This window comes from Microtus ochrogaster, chromosome 2 (genome assembly GCF_000317375.1).
Source record: "Microtus ochrogaster isolate Prairie Vole_2 chromosome 2, MicOch1.0, whole genome shotgun sequence".
NCBI classification, from domain to species: Eukaryota; Metazoa; Chordata; class Mammalia; order Rodentia; family Cricetidae; genus Microtus; species Microtus ochrogaster.
The window spans coordinates 58,969,944-58,986,431 of NC_022010.1; the positions used below are offsets into that span (position 1 = coordinate 58,969,944).

The 16,488-nt window shown below is 40.7% G+C and overlaps 1 protein-coding gene across 1 annotated transcript in view; it reads left to right on the forward strand.

The window, feature by feature from the left end:
• Morc1 (MORC family CW-type zinc finger 1) overlaps positions 1–16,488 on the forward strand; it is a 185,884-nt gene that overhangs the window by 30,079 nt on the left and 139,317 nt on the right. The window contains exons 3-7 of the mRNA XM_026787615.1: positions 2,168–2,202; positions 5,790–5,858; positions 9,098–9,188; positions 9,785–9,893; positions 14,124–14,283. Coding sequence (XP_026643416.1) covers positions 2,168–2,202; positions 5,790–5,858; positions 9,098–9,188; positions 9,785–9,893; positions 14,124–14,283 — 464 coding nt within the window. The remainder of the gene's footprint in view (positions 1–2,167; positions 2,203–5,789; positions 5,859–9,097; positions 9,189–9,784; positions 9,894–14,123; positions 14,284–16,488) is intronic.

Consider the following 16,488-nt stretch of genomic DNA (forward strand, 5'->3'; position numbering starts at 1 on the left):
GACCAGAATTAAAAAGAAAGGTCCAGGTCATCTACTTTTCTTTGAAGTAGTGGGGGAAATGGCATTTTTTAGATCCCATTCCTCTGGGGTTCAGTGGATGGAGAACAATGGTGGCAAGTATCTTCTCGGGACTGGCTGTTCCTTCAGCCTTGCTTATTCCCTTCTGCCCCAGACATCCCACACTGGCCTTTTCCCCCTGGCTTTGTCAGACACTGATGTTTTCCACCCTTGCTTAGATGCTGTATTTTCCATCAAAAGAAAATATACTTTTAACATTTTATTTACGATTCCCCATCAGCCTTCTGAAGGTTTTGGTATGCTTCCCTGTTACTCTAATAAATTATTTTACATTAAGTTCAAGATGTCGGTGATTTCCTGTGTGTGTAAAGAGTAGGATTTATGTATCATAAAAGAATACTGTATAAGGAGGGAGGAAGGGCACTAACATAGGAAGAGTCTGTTGGAGATGTCCTAGTGCAATGATGATCCAAAGAGGACATCTGCAGAGGCAGAAACTATATAAAATACCTAGCGGGAATCCTCTATAAACAAAACTGTTTCTTTAAAGTCTTCCATTTCTGCTGGGAGACTCAGTGGTAGAATATTTGTTCTCATGTGCCTGGCCCTGTATTAGATATTTAACACACAAAAAGGCAACACCAAACAACAAACCCAGCAAACTTATGACTTCAGTACCTTGCCATTTACTGAGCACCTAATGTGTCCATGGTTCTTAGGAAAAGGCACAATGGTATAGTGGAAACATTGGTACCTGCATACCGGATTGTAGTCAAGGAATAGCAGAGACTTTTCAAAACTCAATATTCCGTTCAGTGTGTGTTTCATGGGTAGGAAATCCCTAAGAAAGGGCAGGGATTCTTACAGAATTTCTATATAACGGTACCTTTAAAGTATGCTTAGCTCCGGGAAAAAACAAAAGCAGCTGTCCACCAGGCTAGCAGAGTGAATGCAGTGTGCTACCTCTCAGTTTATTTGGTGTGGTTTATGGTTTGAGACTGATGGATATTTCGGGAGGGACATGATTTTCCATCACTAGTTATCCCAGCTATAGTACTTGGTCTCCTCTTTGACTATGTGTGTAGACAAGAGCATCTGCACAGGTTTCCTAGCCCCCTCCTTCCTCACAGACTCTCTCTTCCTCAGCACGCATTCTTCCTCATCAGCCAAGACCTCATGGTCTCACTCCCAATATGGAAGCCAGAATCTTGGGGCCCTTCCTCCTTTGCCTAATGTTTTTTTACTTCTATAAATCTTGAAATATAAGAAATAGCTATGTATTTTAAAAACTGAGAAAATAAGGGGAAAAAAGAAAGAGCAGAAAAATCACTGGTAATTGCATCTCATAGAGCAGGAATCAGAACTCTTCTCTGTGAAAGGTCAGAAAATAAATCTGTTTTTCTCTGAAGGCTGTCCAGCCTCCGCTGAAATGACTGTTCCGCCATCATAGGGCTAAGAAAACCATAGCCAGTACTAATATGAACAAGTACGATTGTGTTCTAATAAAGCTTTATTTATAAGACAGTTGGTGAGTCAGACTTCATCCGTAGTCAATAGTTTGCCTACTTGCAGTCTAGAGAAATCCTTTATTAACTTTTTGAGGGACGGGTATTTTCCCAGTACATATGGAGCCTGGGGCTCCACCTCCACCATTGCAAAGGAACTCATTTCTTTTGTACATGTATATACATATAAAAGATATATATATATATATCTTTTAAAAATATGGTCACATGGTACAAATGACAGTATTTTTCCTTTTCTGAATTTTCAGTTTTTGACCTGGGATATATCATGAAAATCATTCTATGGTTCTGTATTATTCTCCAGGAAGTCTTTAAAATATAAACACTATATTTATACTCATTTTTGAACATTTAAAAAAATAACTACCACTAAATTTCATCTCTAGTCTTTTAAGTTACTAAGTCATAGCTTTTGTAATAATCCCAAATTATGGGTGATGGCATTTCTTTCTATATAAATGTACAGTGAACCGTCTTAGAAATTGATCTTAAGTGATTTATGACTTTTGTATTGTTTGATATCTGATAATAGGTTACACCTTGCATAAGCTATTGGGATTAATGTTATTTTTAAGGCACATTTTTTTTTCTGTGAAGTCATGTTATTTTTGCATTGTTTCCAGAGATGCTGGGGCTTTGCGACTTGATGTGTTTTCAGGTGAGCACACATTTCCTGTCTTGTTTTTCCTTCTAAAGAAAAGCCTATAGCTACTTTACTTTTATTCTATTTCATCAAATCACACCACAGTCTATAGATTTTTAATGTAATCTAAGTGCTTCACGAACAGTGTCCCTGTGGGGGAGCCGGATTGAGAAATGCATACTCCGAGGGTCAAATTGCTCACTTACCCGAAGGCCTGTTCACAAAATGATCTCTTCTAGAGTCCTATGGAAACATCTGAGTGATTTGGAGCCGTGAATTTGGCCATGGAAAGCAGTTTTCTTTTAAAAGTCACATTAACGTAATCGTTGTTCATGATTACGCATACATCACTTTTTTCTTCCCATAGTTTAAAATGTGGATATGTAGTACAGATAATTATCTAAGTGTTACAACCACAGACCCACTGTACTTTCTTTATTGCCTCCATTTGTGGTCCTTCAGCGTTTTGTGCACTTATTAGTAAGTCTTGGTAGATTATGATGCTAACGACATTAGTTTCTGTGATGCAGTTAATGCTGCCTTTCTACACCAACACACGCAACCTTTTGTTAGTTTTGATCACACGGGAAAGAATATTGTCCATACATAATGTGATTCCATCTCTGTGCAAAAGGTGTCTCAGATCACTTCTCTTTTCTGAACGAGTTAAGATGAGTGCTTAGGGTTCATGAGATAGGTAGATGTTGAAACCCCAAGGCATAATAAATGATACTCTCTTCTGTCTTCCTATTCAAATTATGAAAAGTTTGAGAAATAAATGAAAATATTAGTCTCTGTCGCCGAGACATAATATTCGGATGTGGTTTGTAGTCTTTTGAGAGAGTAAATGCACTCGCAGGTCCAACACAGGTTAGATGATCACAGTGGGGAAAAAACATCATAGAAAGTGACCATTCAGGTACCTAATGACACGGAGGTATTAAGAAAACTCCTAGAAAAAAACCTTACACCAAGTTGTCTGAGAGGAGAGTCAACGCCAGCTGGTAAATCAGACAAGGGCAGGGGAATATGTCATAATTCACTTAGGAGATATTCAAGATTACTTCAGGGAACATATTTGTCTGGCATTGTGGTCAATTGAGGGGATGATGAAGTTGAAGTTGGAAAACTAGGCCATGACAGAGAAGCGTGACTTGCCCTGTGGCTTGGACTTTTTTCTTGAGAGCCCTGGGAAGTCAGGGCAGGATTTTAGCAGGAGTGGTGTGTGCAGCCGGATAAAGTTGGGCTGCACATTGTGATTAAGGGAGGAAGTTAGGGAGCTGTTGCTGTCTCCCAGAAAAGAGATAGTGACTGTCGAAGTGAAATCAATACGTCAGAATAGAGTCAGCTAATCCCCGTGAGAAGAAGACCAGGACGCTGAGGACCCATGTCCAGGTGGGGAGGAGAGGAAATTCAGCAGTCCTGAAGGGTTGACTTGGCCAAAGTCCAGTGCAAACAGCAAACACTGCAGAAAGGATTAAGTTTTGTGGAAATGATAATGGTTTTTGCTTTGGGAAATACATGATTATTAGGTGATAGGATAGGAACCTGAGCCCCATAGCTTTTAAAGAAAGACTTATTTTTATTGTTTTTAAATTGCGTTTGTATGCACGTCTCTCTGCATATGGGTTTGGACATGTGAGTGAAGGCACCCGCAGAATATGGAAATGAATGTTGGGTTCCCCTAGAGCTGGAATTACAGACAATTGTGGGTTTCCTGATGGGGGTGCTGGGACCAAGACACAAGTCCTCTGCAAGAACACTATGTGCTCTTAACCACCGAGACACCTCTCTAGCCCCGGACTGACTGCTTTAAGGAAGTGAGGTAAGGCTGTCTCTGTGTGGGTAGTAGGGATGCCTAGATTTTGAAGTCACATCTGCTCACCGCTAAGCCCTTGGTATTATATATCTGTAGTGTGTCTATCTTAGGAATCTTGGTCTTTCTAAACTGTTTGTATCATGTCTTTTGGGTTCTCCCATGAGTTATTATATTTTAAAATCTTCAGATTTAGCTGTGGCTACTGAGAGCTGCCTAGGCTCAGCCATGTCCTGGCCCATGCACTTCTTAGTCCTGGATGGACAAAGAGCATGGAGGAACAGCTGTTATCATGAATATGAGGTCACATTACCAGGACCCTCCCCAGATAGTTTATGGTTTAAATGTGGTTTGTCCTCTGAATGCTCCTGTCTTAGACACTTAGTCATCAGTGGGTGACATTGAGAGATGTCGGGACTTTGATCCCCAGTGGGGGGTGATTAGAGCATTGGAGATTTCATCCTCCAAAGACATTAATGTTGTTGTATGTAGGTTGTCATGAAGTTTGACTCTGGGCTTCTGGTCACCTGTCTTGCCATTTGGTCACTCTGTTTGGCATGCTCTTGCATTCAGTCTTTGTACTGGTGTTTGGTGTACCGTGAAGCCCTCACAGAGCTGAGCAGAAAATGGCACTGTGCTCTTAGGCCTGCATAATCATGAAATGAATAATTATTTTTCACCTCATAAATTATCCAGCCTCTAGCATTTTGTTATAGTAACAAAAGTGGGCTAATACAACTAGGTTGTATCTTTTAGATATTTTTACATTGGCTACCTTGAGCATTGCCCCAATTTTAAATGTGAGTTCGAATTGAACTTTGAATACATAGGTTGATTTAAATATGCTAAAAAATGTAACTCTTGGCAACAGAACACATGTCAATGATTGTCTGAGGACTAGGTCAGGGTGATCAGGTGTGGAAGGGGGAGGGATTACAGAAGGTCAGGAGGAAGTATTTGAGGTGCTGGGTGTGTTCTTTGCTTGGATTGTGATGTTTTCACAAATACATAAGCATTAGTCAAATTATATACTTTAAGCATATTTTATTTATTGTCCATATGTTACTCATCAATAGCACTGTTATTTAAAAAGGCAATGTGTTAGTACTCACATCCAGCTGTTTAAATTAGTTTCAGAACTGGTTTACAGACTGCAGGCTGAAATTAGATTCATTAGTTTTGGTCACCCCTTTAACATTTTAACCTGTAGCTTAGATTATGTAATTTAATGGCTCTCTTCGTCATCAAATTGACTTCTAGTGACTCAACCGTTTCCAGAAACAGATATTTGCTGCTGCGAAGAAACACTCACCAAAGGCTCTCAGAGGGATTAGCTACTTAGAAGGGAGCCTGATGAATTTTATTAAGAAGGGCTCAGATTTATTTTAGAATTACCGCAGTCTTGGAAGGGCATAAGGGAAGAGCAAGAAGATAGAGAGATCCTGGGGTCACTTCTCGTGGTTGTCACTCCCCCTTCTCCTCTGGGAAAATTACTACCTGAATGTAAGGATCAATCCAGGTTCCAAGCAGGGCCTGTCCTGCTGTATGCATAATTTACTCACCTGCAGAGGTTGCATGTTAATTTAAATCCTTTGCTATGTGATGGTTTTCACCCTACAGTTTCTGAGGAAGCCATAGCCCAAACTCCATTCCTGGGCCATATCTATTCCATACCTGGGGCTTTATGCCTGCCATGGAGGAGGACGAATAATTATGGGAGCAGCGTGATATTCGGATGAACACATTAAGCCCAATATTTATTAAGACTAACTGCTTTCTCTTACAGTGGAGAATGAAACACTGCAGGGAGGATTCATGTTGTGTTTCCTGGATGACGGATGTGGCATGAGTCCTGGTAAGTTAATTATCCAGGTACCTAACTGGCGGGGGAAGGAAGCAGCCTGCAAGCCCACGAAATAAATAAAAATAAATTGACCTATCTATTCCAAACAGAGATATGGAGCAATTAAGGGAAATGCATGTCGGACAACTTGTTTTGGAATATTTTAGGGTTAAATATTCTAGCAGGCAAAATAAATTGTTTTTAACCATCTAAACCAAGACGCACAATGACTGTATATGCTATAGTCAAAGCACATGAAAGACAAATCATTCTGCTTGTAAGACAAAAGCACCTGGGAATGAACAGACTACAAATAGTAACTGAATAGAATCTGAGATCCTTTTGTTGCTCCTCTTTTACCTATTAGTTGCAGGAGCCCCGAGGCAAATTTCCAATGCCTTTAGGCTATTATTAATTTTCTGCATAACCTTGAGAGAGAGGTTGTTTCTCCTTGTTTTTAGCAGTTTGCGGGTATTGTTCCTCCTCTTGTTTCAGAGGGTTAGTTGCTTTGACGGAATGTTCCCATCATAGCAAATACATCCATAATATATCTCAGGGTTTATCTTTGTGCATCTAAGGGTAGCCCCAGTTGGCACCTCGTGGGTGTACAGGAAAGACTCTGGGCAAATGAAACGATACGTCTTCTGATCCTGACCATGGGTTGCTTTGGATCTAAACTGGACTTCTTATAATGCTTTAGGTGTCTTCAGCTAGGGTTCTGATCACTGTGCTTAGAAAGTGGTGATGAATTCCAAGCAGACTGGGCACACACGTGAGGAAAGGGCCCCCATCATTTGCAGAGAAGCTGTGGGCATACGTGAAGCAGTTAACGTACCTTTAGGTTTGCTGTCACCGCTTACTTCCCGCAGCCAATGGGCTAGTTTAGAAAATGTCCCACGGGCCACACACATTCTCCTTTTGATATTTTCAATTTATCCTGGGTTAATTGGGATATGTGTAACTCTGTAGTGGGAATCAAGGAGCATTTGTACATAGCAGAAAAAACAGTATTGTTGAAAGAAAAGCTCTTTTAAAGAGGATTGTTTTATTATGTTTATTTTTTCACTGACTTATTTAGTAAACATATAGGTTAGTACATTTCTTAATGACATTTTCATTCATGTATATATATCATTGTGTGTGTACGCTTTACCTCCCATCATCCCTAGTTATTTACCTTTCTCCCTCCAGTTGGTCCTTTTCTCCCTCTGTATTTTACCTCACCCACTCTTATGTAATATACATGTGTATTATGCATGTGCTTAGATCTGGGTTCTGCACAAGAGAACAGAGACAGGTGTATATCCTTAGTGTGCCGGTTGGTTTTTGTTAGCTTGACACAGGCCTAGACATATCAGGGAAGAGGGAACTTAATTGAGAGAATGCAACCATAACACTGCCTGTGGATATTTTTATAGGACGTTTTCTTGATTAATGTCTGATTTGGGAGTTCCTGGACCACTGGGAATGCTGCCACCCATAGGCGGGTGGTTGTAGATAGTAGAAGAAAGCGGGGTAAGCAAGTCAGTCTCAAGCATTCCCCCAAGGCCTCTGTTACAGCTCCTGCCTTTAGTTCCTGCCTTGAGTTCCTGTCCTCATTTTCTTTGATGATGGATTGATGTGGAAGTGTAGGCAAAATAAAGCCCCACCCCAAGTTGCTTTTGGTTATGGTGTTTTAGTAGAGGAATTGAAATCCTGACTAAGACAGTTGGAAATCAAGTAATACGTTAGAAAAAATTTATCATATGTGACTGAAACTACAACTCATCTGTGGACTCACGTGAGCTAGAACCCTCCTGTCCCATAGAAGAAGACCGTAGTGGTGCCAGGATGTTTCTTTCTCCCATCTTCCACAGTCTCCATACCAAATGTGTCTGCACTATGTTGCATGACTTTATCTTTGGTTTCTTTTTGTTTTTCTTTTGAGACAGTTTCATCATGTAGTCCCGACTGGTTGGAACTCACAATTTAGATCAGCTTGTGTCTTTAAAGTTAACACAAGCTATCACAGTTCTAATACTGTGCAGGGACAGTGTTATTCCCCGTGATAAGGACTTCACTGCAAATACTCCTGGCACTCTCTGGCTGAAGACTCAGTGAATGCCCAGTGCTTCAGCGTAAGGCTCGGACCCCCTCTCTTCACTGTCAGTGTCTCATGAGGTGTCTTACACTTGGCCCCACCCAAGAAACGTCTTGGGACTTTTCTTGGAGTAGCCACTTTCTTGAACTCCAGCCATACCTGGCTGGACCCTCAGTGCCATTTCCTAACTGTTATGTCTGAAGGACTGACTTCGTTGGTTCTCTGTTATGTCACTTAGTCCTCTCGGACATGATCTCGTATTTCCTCGACTTTTCCCTACCACTACACTAATACAGATCTTAATGTCTTCCTGTAAGTGTAAATGTAAAGTAGCAAGTGCATGTGGAGTGTATAACATTCCTAATACATAGGAAACTGTCAATAAATGCTGGTTAATCTCATCATGGACACTTCACCTGTGGCCTACTTGCTTATGAGAACATGTGGCCAAATGTCTTTAGCTCCAGACTAATATCCTGGAGTGGCCTTTAAATATCTCACTCGATTGATGCTGAACTATAGCATGTCTGTGCCCACATGGGCACAAGGTCCCCCCCCCCCATAACATTAAGCTGTACTTGGCAGGTTAGTAGGAAGAGAATTTACAATTGGGAGATTACATATTCTGAAGTTCAGAGGTTTCCTTCCCAGGATCCGGAATGGAGAGATGAGGACAGTGAATCTACAGGTCTGAATCTCCTTCCTCCCCAGGAAGCAACAGCAGGGAAATCCCTCTGTCCTCAATGTCACCTGAACCCTAACCCTAAGCAACCCCAGGAGAAGGCTACTATCTTGTAGACAACTGCAACATTTACATTAACGCCTATCCTTCAGATAGCATGCCAAGCATTTTATAGATACAGCTGCTCTTTTCATTTCTTTATCATAACTGTGGTGTTAGCACGTTCCTTTTAAAAGCAGTGAAGTGAAGGCTAACAGTTTTAAACTGTACTTAAGGTCACACAGCTATGTCTGTCAGACCTTCATTACATTACCATGAGGATCTTTTTAAGTGATTCTGGGTCTTATTAACACTAATCCTTGTCAGTGGTCTGTCTCAAAAGCTATGGACTTGTCCTAATGTCCTGAGACATAGGTGAACTTCTGACAGCTGAACCCGATATTCACATCAGATCATTCCTAACTGCCTTAAGAACTCTGTCGATTTCAGATGAAGTCCCAGGCATCATTTACTTTGGAACATCCAAGAAACGGTTGTCAACCTTGAAGTTCATTGGACAATATGGCAATGGGCTTAAGAGGTGAGAATTGTTCCCCCTTAAGATAGAAATAATTTGCTGATACTGAAAACAATATTGAAGAAATCTTACAAGCAGGCACAGCCGGCTGAAGTTTTATTTTACTGAGCATCTAAACTTGCTTTGGAATCTTTATATCCGTAACTGACTCAGATCTTTGCAACATTAAAGAGTTCCTTGTGTAGAATAAGTGGGTTCTCTCCCAGGCATCCCAGAGCAGCCCAGTGTCATTGTCTCTTTACGTTCTATTGTTTCTCAAAGCATATTTGAGCATTGGTGTGGTATCTGCAGTTTTCTTTAGTTTGCCTCAGTGTAAATGAGGCGTGTGTGGCTCCTTCCAGGGCCCAGAAATTGTTCTCTTGAGCCTTAGCTGGAGCTTCTCTCAGAAGCTTTATCCCAAGCACAGTCATAGCGCTGGATCTTCTCAAATTCATCTGCTGTGCTTTGAGAAGTCACATAGTACTTGTGCACTCCTGGGAATGAGTCAAGCAGATGGGTCATAAAAAAGAACAACCTGTTACAGTAAACAAAATCATGCCCCCTTGTTTCTTCTTTATTGGTGTCTTATGTAAATCACTCTGCTCTTATTTTTAATACAGCGGGTCCATGAGGATTGGCAAAGACTTTATTCTTTTCACAAAGAAGGAAGAGACCATGACCTGCCTGTTCTTTTCTCAGACTTTCTGTGAAAAAGAAGGTCTCACTGAGGTAAGAGATGGCACTTTCTTTCCATTTCCATGGCAACTGTGCAGCTTCCATTTACCCTCTCATGAGGTGATGTCTGCTATAACTTCTTGCAGATTATGACTTAGAAATCTGGGCATATGTTTGAGGAATGGACAGAAGGTATCTGTGCACTCTGGGGTCACTGGAGGGCTTTTTGGAGAACTTAATTTTGTGCTCCTTGTGCCCACATTTCCCAGAATAAGAATCTGTCTTTGGCATGGTAATATTTCTTGGGGATGCCTCCTGAGATCTTGACACCATTTGTGTCTTGCAGTTTATCACTTTGTAAGTAAATAGACTGTCGAGGTCAAAGGCTTAGAACACATTCCATAAAGAAACTGGATGCAAAGTAGACTGAAATTTCTAATTCTGGTGACCACAGATTTTAAGCTCCCTTAGCTGGACTTCAAACATCTTATTAATTTATAAGGCTCGAGTTCTGTTTGACTGTCAAGTGTACTTCAATGCACCATACGCATATGGCAAACTAGGCACACAGCAATGATTAGATTCCGTGGAAGGAAAAAAATACCAACGCAACAGCTGAAGACCCTGTCACCATTAAAACATTTTCGGCCTCATCACAAGGTAGTCACACACATGGGAATTGGTTAGATGACAAAACTGGAGTGTTGTAAAAGAATCTTGCTCAATGAGTATGTGCGGCTGTTAATAGCAAAATGCCAAAAAACAGCAGATTGGCGGGAGAGATTGGAGAGCCTCGAGTGGCCACTGGGGAACTTTTGGAAACAATATGACTTGCATTTGGGCAGGCTGGTCTGTGGAGATGGGTGTGGGGTCTGAACAGTGTGTCAGTGTGAGCCTGCTGCAGGGATTGGATCTGAACCACAGCGACAGCCTTTAGGCAAAGAGGACCTTGAATAGCCCCTTCTCGCCACACACATTAGACATTACACACACACACACACACACACACACACACACACACACACACAATCATTTACTATGTGCACATTTGCAGAGGTTTCCTCTTCCAAATGTGTCGTTTTTTTTTTTTTGGCTATTTTCCTACAGATGATCTTTAAGATGCCTCATTGTATTGCTGCCATGTGGATATTCAGGCATTCTCTCTGAACCTTCCACTGTACAAGAGGACTTATGTAATTTCTTTCCTCTATTTTTGCACACAGACACAGCTCAAAAGTTCTCTATAAAAATCAGGCTGTGCCCGTGTCCAGGTTTTACATTCTAAGGTCACGCCACATCACCTTGGAGTATGCCATCAACTATTCCATGATTGCTTTTCTCTGATGTACCTTTGTCTTATCTAGAATGAACATTACTTAGTGTTGTGTTTGCTTACTGCTGTCACTGGTAATGTGCTCAGCCTCCTATGTTCTCAGACCCTAATCTCCCGCACCCCTTGTGTGTGTGTGTGTGTGTGTGTGTGTGTGTGTGTGTATGTGTGTGTGTGTGTAGCATGCTCACTCTTTACTTGAGTCCTGAGTTGGAGAGCAACTGAGACTTTCTGTGCACAAGCATCTTCCAATCCTGCTTCCACACTTGGTCACAGTTTGGCTTAGTGTCCTTTCTGAGCTAGACCTCATTCTTCTTCAAGTTTTGGAAGGCTTAGCTCTGTCATCACCTTTCTTGTATATTGACTGAAAAATCTGAAGCCATTTAACTTTGTTCTGTGGTCTTAAATGCGATTATTCTTTTTTCTCTTTCTCCCTCCCACTGAGAGAACCTTCTTTATCCCTAGTTCTGACGTCAGAGTATTCCCTGGGTGGTTTATTGGCAGCCATTGTGATGGGCACAGTAGCATCTTTCCCTTCTGGAAACCCATATGTCTCACTTCTGGGTGGTGTTTTTTTCAATTCATATTCTCTTTTGTCTCCTTTTACAGCTTCTGTTTTCAACACGTAGATTTGTAAATTAAAAAAATATTTTTTCCACTAACTTTTCTCTCATATTTTCTATCTTCAATTTTTGCTTTGTTTTCTGGGATGTTCTCAATATTTATCTTCTAATTTGTTTATGTCATTCCCCCCTCCCCTCAGTTATATTCTCAATTCCCAAGAAGTGTTTCTTATTTGTTCATTGGTTCTTTTTAAAAAAAATGATGCAGTTTTTTATTTCAAAGACATAGTATTTTCTATTATAGCTGAAAAATTGTACTTATGTCATTTGAATTATTTTTGTTATTTTTTTATTTTTATACACACTAGAAAATGAATACAGGGCCTCAGACATTTTAGGCAAATGCTCTATCATTGAGATATATCCTTAGCTTAATTTTTCTTAAATTTAATTGATTTGTTTACTTTATATTCCAGCCACAGTTTCTCTTCCCACCTCTCTTCTCATTCCTCTCCCTCCTCTCTACCCCACCCCCAACCCACTCCTCCTCTCTTTCTGTACAGAAAGGGGCAGGCCTCCCATGGGTATCAACAAAGCATGGCATATCAAGTTTTGATAAGACTAAGCACCTCCCCTTGTACTTAGGCTGGGCAAGACAATCCAGTATGAAGACTAGGTTCCCAAGAGCCAGTCAAAGTGTTAGGGATGGCCCTGCTCCCGTTGTTAGGAGTCCCACAAGTAGACCAAGTTACACAACTGTGACATATCTGCAGAGGGCCTAAGTTGGTCCCAGAGAAGCTCCCTGGTTGTCAGTTCAGACTCTAGGAGCTCCTATTAGCCCAGATTAGTTGATTCTATGGATTTTCTTGTGATGTTCTTGACCCTTCAATCTTTTCTTCCTCTCTTCAGTAGGATTTTCTTAGCACAGTCTAATATTTGGTGGTGAGTCTCTGCATCTGTTTTCATCAGTTGCTGGATAAAGGCTCTTTAATGACAGTTGGGGTAGTCACCAATCTGATCACAAGGCATGGACATGTCAGGCGGTGCATCCTCTATTCCTAGGAGCCTTAGCTGGGGTTATCCTTGTAGATCGTGGGAGGTTCCCTTGCACTGGCTTTCTATCTGACCCCCAAATGCCCTGCTTTCCTGTCATCTCTTTCAGTACTCTCCCCTTCCATCCATTTCAGTCCCTCAAGTTCGCATCCCCACCCACTCTCAGCTCACCTAGGGTCTTCTATTTCCCCTTCCCAGGGAGCTCCATGCATCCCCTGCCCCGGGCCCTCCTTGTTACCCAGCCTCTCTGGGTTTGTGGATTGTGGCATGGTTATCCTTCATTTTACAGCTAACACCCACTTATGAGTGAGAACACAACATGTCTGTCTTTCTGAGTTCATCTTTGGCATAAATTAAAAAAAAAATCTTAACTTAGGATCTCATTAAATTGCCAAGATTGTGTTTGGACTTGTGACCCTCTTGCCTCTACTTCCTGAGTGGAGGGTTTACACACATTTACCAACCTTACTCTGAAGATTTTAACAATTTTTTTTTCTCCTTGAAGTTTTTATCTTCCTCAAATGGCTTCTGTTTCCACAGAATTTTTTTTAACTTGGTTTCTATTTGTTATACTAGAGGCTTTGAAAAGTTTTATTCGGTGAGAATTTCCCACAATATATTTTGATCATATTCATTCCCCTCATCTAAGCTCCTCCCAGATAGTCCCCCCTGCCCCACCCCTGTCCACTGAACTTTATGTTCTCTGTCATATCAAAGGGTTTTCTATGCCTATTCATGCTGAACAATTCAAAGGCCAACCTATTGAAAGATCTGAGATTGTGGGTGGGACTTGGCAGCTGTGAGTGCTATAATCTAACTAGCTGTTTTATTGAGGGAAACCCTTCTTATTTTCATTTATTTTTATTTCTGTGTGTGTGAGTGTGTTTGTGTGTTGTGAGAGAGAAAGAGAGAGACATACACACAGAGTCAGAGAGAGTGTGTGCGTGTGTGTGTGTGTGTGTAGTAGAGAGAGAGAGAGAGAGAGAGACCTTTTGTGCCATGGTGTGTGAGTGGAGGTCGGAGGACACCTTGTGGGAACTGGTTCTTCTCCTCCACCATGTGTGTTATTCCAGAAATGGAACTCAACACTTGGTGACAAATGCTCATACGTACTGAGCCGTTGCAGCAGCCCTGACAATGAAATCTTTAAAAACAAAATTCTGAGTATACATATTCATTGTCTGTCTCTTCCTTGTAAATCTAAGCTTCAGAAGAAAGATAAACTTTTAACTTTGTGTTTTATGATTTGGAAGAAGAAGAGAATGAAATGGGATCAAACAAAGGAATCTTTGTGTGTGTGTGTGTTTCATAACAAATGGTTGTGTTTTACAAAACCAGGTCGTAGTTCCAATACCTTCATGGTCAACAAGAACAAGAGAAAGTGTCACAGAGGACCCCCAGAAGTTCTTCACAGAGTTATCCATCATTTATAAATACTCCCCATTCAAGACCGAAGCTAAATTGATGGAACAATTTGATATGATCTATGGGAGATGTGGTAAGTCAGCAAAAGTAAAATTTTAATGGAAGCATTTATTTTTGTATTTTTTTTCTATCAATGGTCTCAGGTATAGTTTTACACAAGGTAACTGTTCATTCTATCCATATGGGTTTTATCTTAAGAGAACCCAGATATGACTTACTGTAAATCCTTGACACAAGTCCAAAGGTTCAGGCTTCAGCTTCTAAGTGAGCAGAGGATGCTGAAGTTTGTGCCTGCAGGGCTCCTCAGCCTTGTACTTCATAGCAGAGTTAGCCATCAATTGCAGGTTCTTAGTTTGTGTGTTGCTACATTCTTAAGAGTTAGCAGCAGGGGCCAGGCGGTGGTGGTTTACATCTTTAATCCCAGCACTCAGGAGGCAGAGGCAGGTTGATCTCCGTAAGTTTGAGGCCAGCATGGTCTACAAGAGCTTGTTTCAGGACAAGCCCCAAAACTATAGAGAAACCCTGTCTCAGAAAAAAACAAATTTTCATAGCATTAGATGCAATAATTGCCCTCATGTTTGTGTGGGGGAAGCAGCGCTTCATCCCCGCCCTTCTCCCAGATGGACAGACCCTTCCCTCATTGTTTTCAGCCTCCATTGTCTTTAGCATCTAGACCACACTAGCTATAGGAATTTCCTTGTGTTAGTCTTTCTCTAGACAGTCTTCATTTTTGTCTCTCGAAACCTAGAAGTCTGCCTTAGAGGAAGCTGTATGTGTCCTACTCTTAGTAATGCTTCCATTACTATATATTTAGCAAGCTTTTTGTAATTTCATTTCCAAGTTGGCCTGCTTTATCTCTGAGATACCATCTATAACCTGTCGCTTTGTAGTTTAAAGATGTTGTTGATTCTTTCCCTCTGTCATTCAGAAGAAAAACAGTGTCAATTAAGTTATTATTTATATGTTAATATAAATATTATAATCTTTTTGTTTTAGGTTAGGTTTGAAGCAATGGCTTTTATGGTATCTTCAGTTGTATTTTTATGCCTGCTTCTCATCATTCCTCTCTTTCATGGCCCCTCCCTGGTCCCCCTGGCCCCTTTCCTTCCCTGAGTTAGTCTCCTCTTACAATTTCCTATTATTAGACTTCACTCCACTTTCTGTTTTCTCCCCTCCCTTGAGATCTCTTCCTCCCCTGTCATGATTTCCTTCTTAAGCTTGTGCCCCTCGACATACATAAATACTTGTATATGAACACAAAAGTGTAATTTTAAATCTAGATTCTACAACTGTGAGAAAACAAGCAGTATTTATATATACTAATGGCCATTTAATCTCTCAGAGGACTTCTAATTGTTAAGTTCTCATATAAATATTAGTATAGTGGTTTTTATTTTTGCTCATTTTATTATTCTTACGAGGTCCATTCAGTTGGTTAGACAAATGGTGGTTTTGTTAATTTCATATGTGTACACATGGTATTGTGATCATCCTCATTCCCACATAACCCTCTTATAACCCTTGTACTCTTGTGGGCTTCCTTCTTCCCAACTCGTCCCATTCCATTTTCCTGTCTTTGTTTGTGAGTACAGGTCCTGGGTAGATGTGAAACCACACAGAGGTGAGAGACCCGAGGTGACCACACTACTCAGTAGTCTATCCAGTATTTAGATATGAGCATTTTGACAACGAAGTTTTCATTTTGACTGTAGAGTTCTTGTTCTTAGCCCGTATGCTGTTCTCTGTAATGAGGGAAGTATAATTAGTTTCCCTTTTTAATTTCTCTGAAAAACCACATTTGTCTTCATATCGTAACTAGTTTTGTGAATAGACTGTATAGTTTTAGTTAACCATTCCTTGGAGCAGGAGTCAGCAAGTCATAGCCACAGACCAAATTTGACATGATGTATGAAGTTGCAGGAAGAAGCTTCTCTAATGATGGATGCATAAGGTACCAACCTATGAGTATAGAAGAATATCATTAGGAGTCATTGTATTGGTCTTCTTTGTTGTTGTTTGACCATTTGTTGAAGGTGCTGTCTTCTTTCCAGTGTATATTTCTAGCTTCTTTGTCAAAAAAACCAGGTGTTCATAGGTGTGTAATGGCTTTATGTTTGGATCTTCAGTTTGATTCCATTCATTCTGCTTTTTTTGGCATAGCGTGTAGTATAATTTGAAATAAGGAATGATTAGACCTTCCACATTTCTTTTCTCTCTCCCTCCCCCCCCCTCTCTCTCTCTTTCTCTCTCTCTCTCTCTCTCTCTCTCTCTCTCTCTC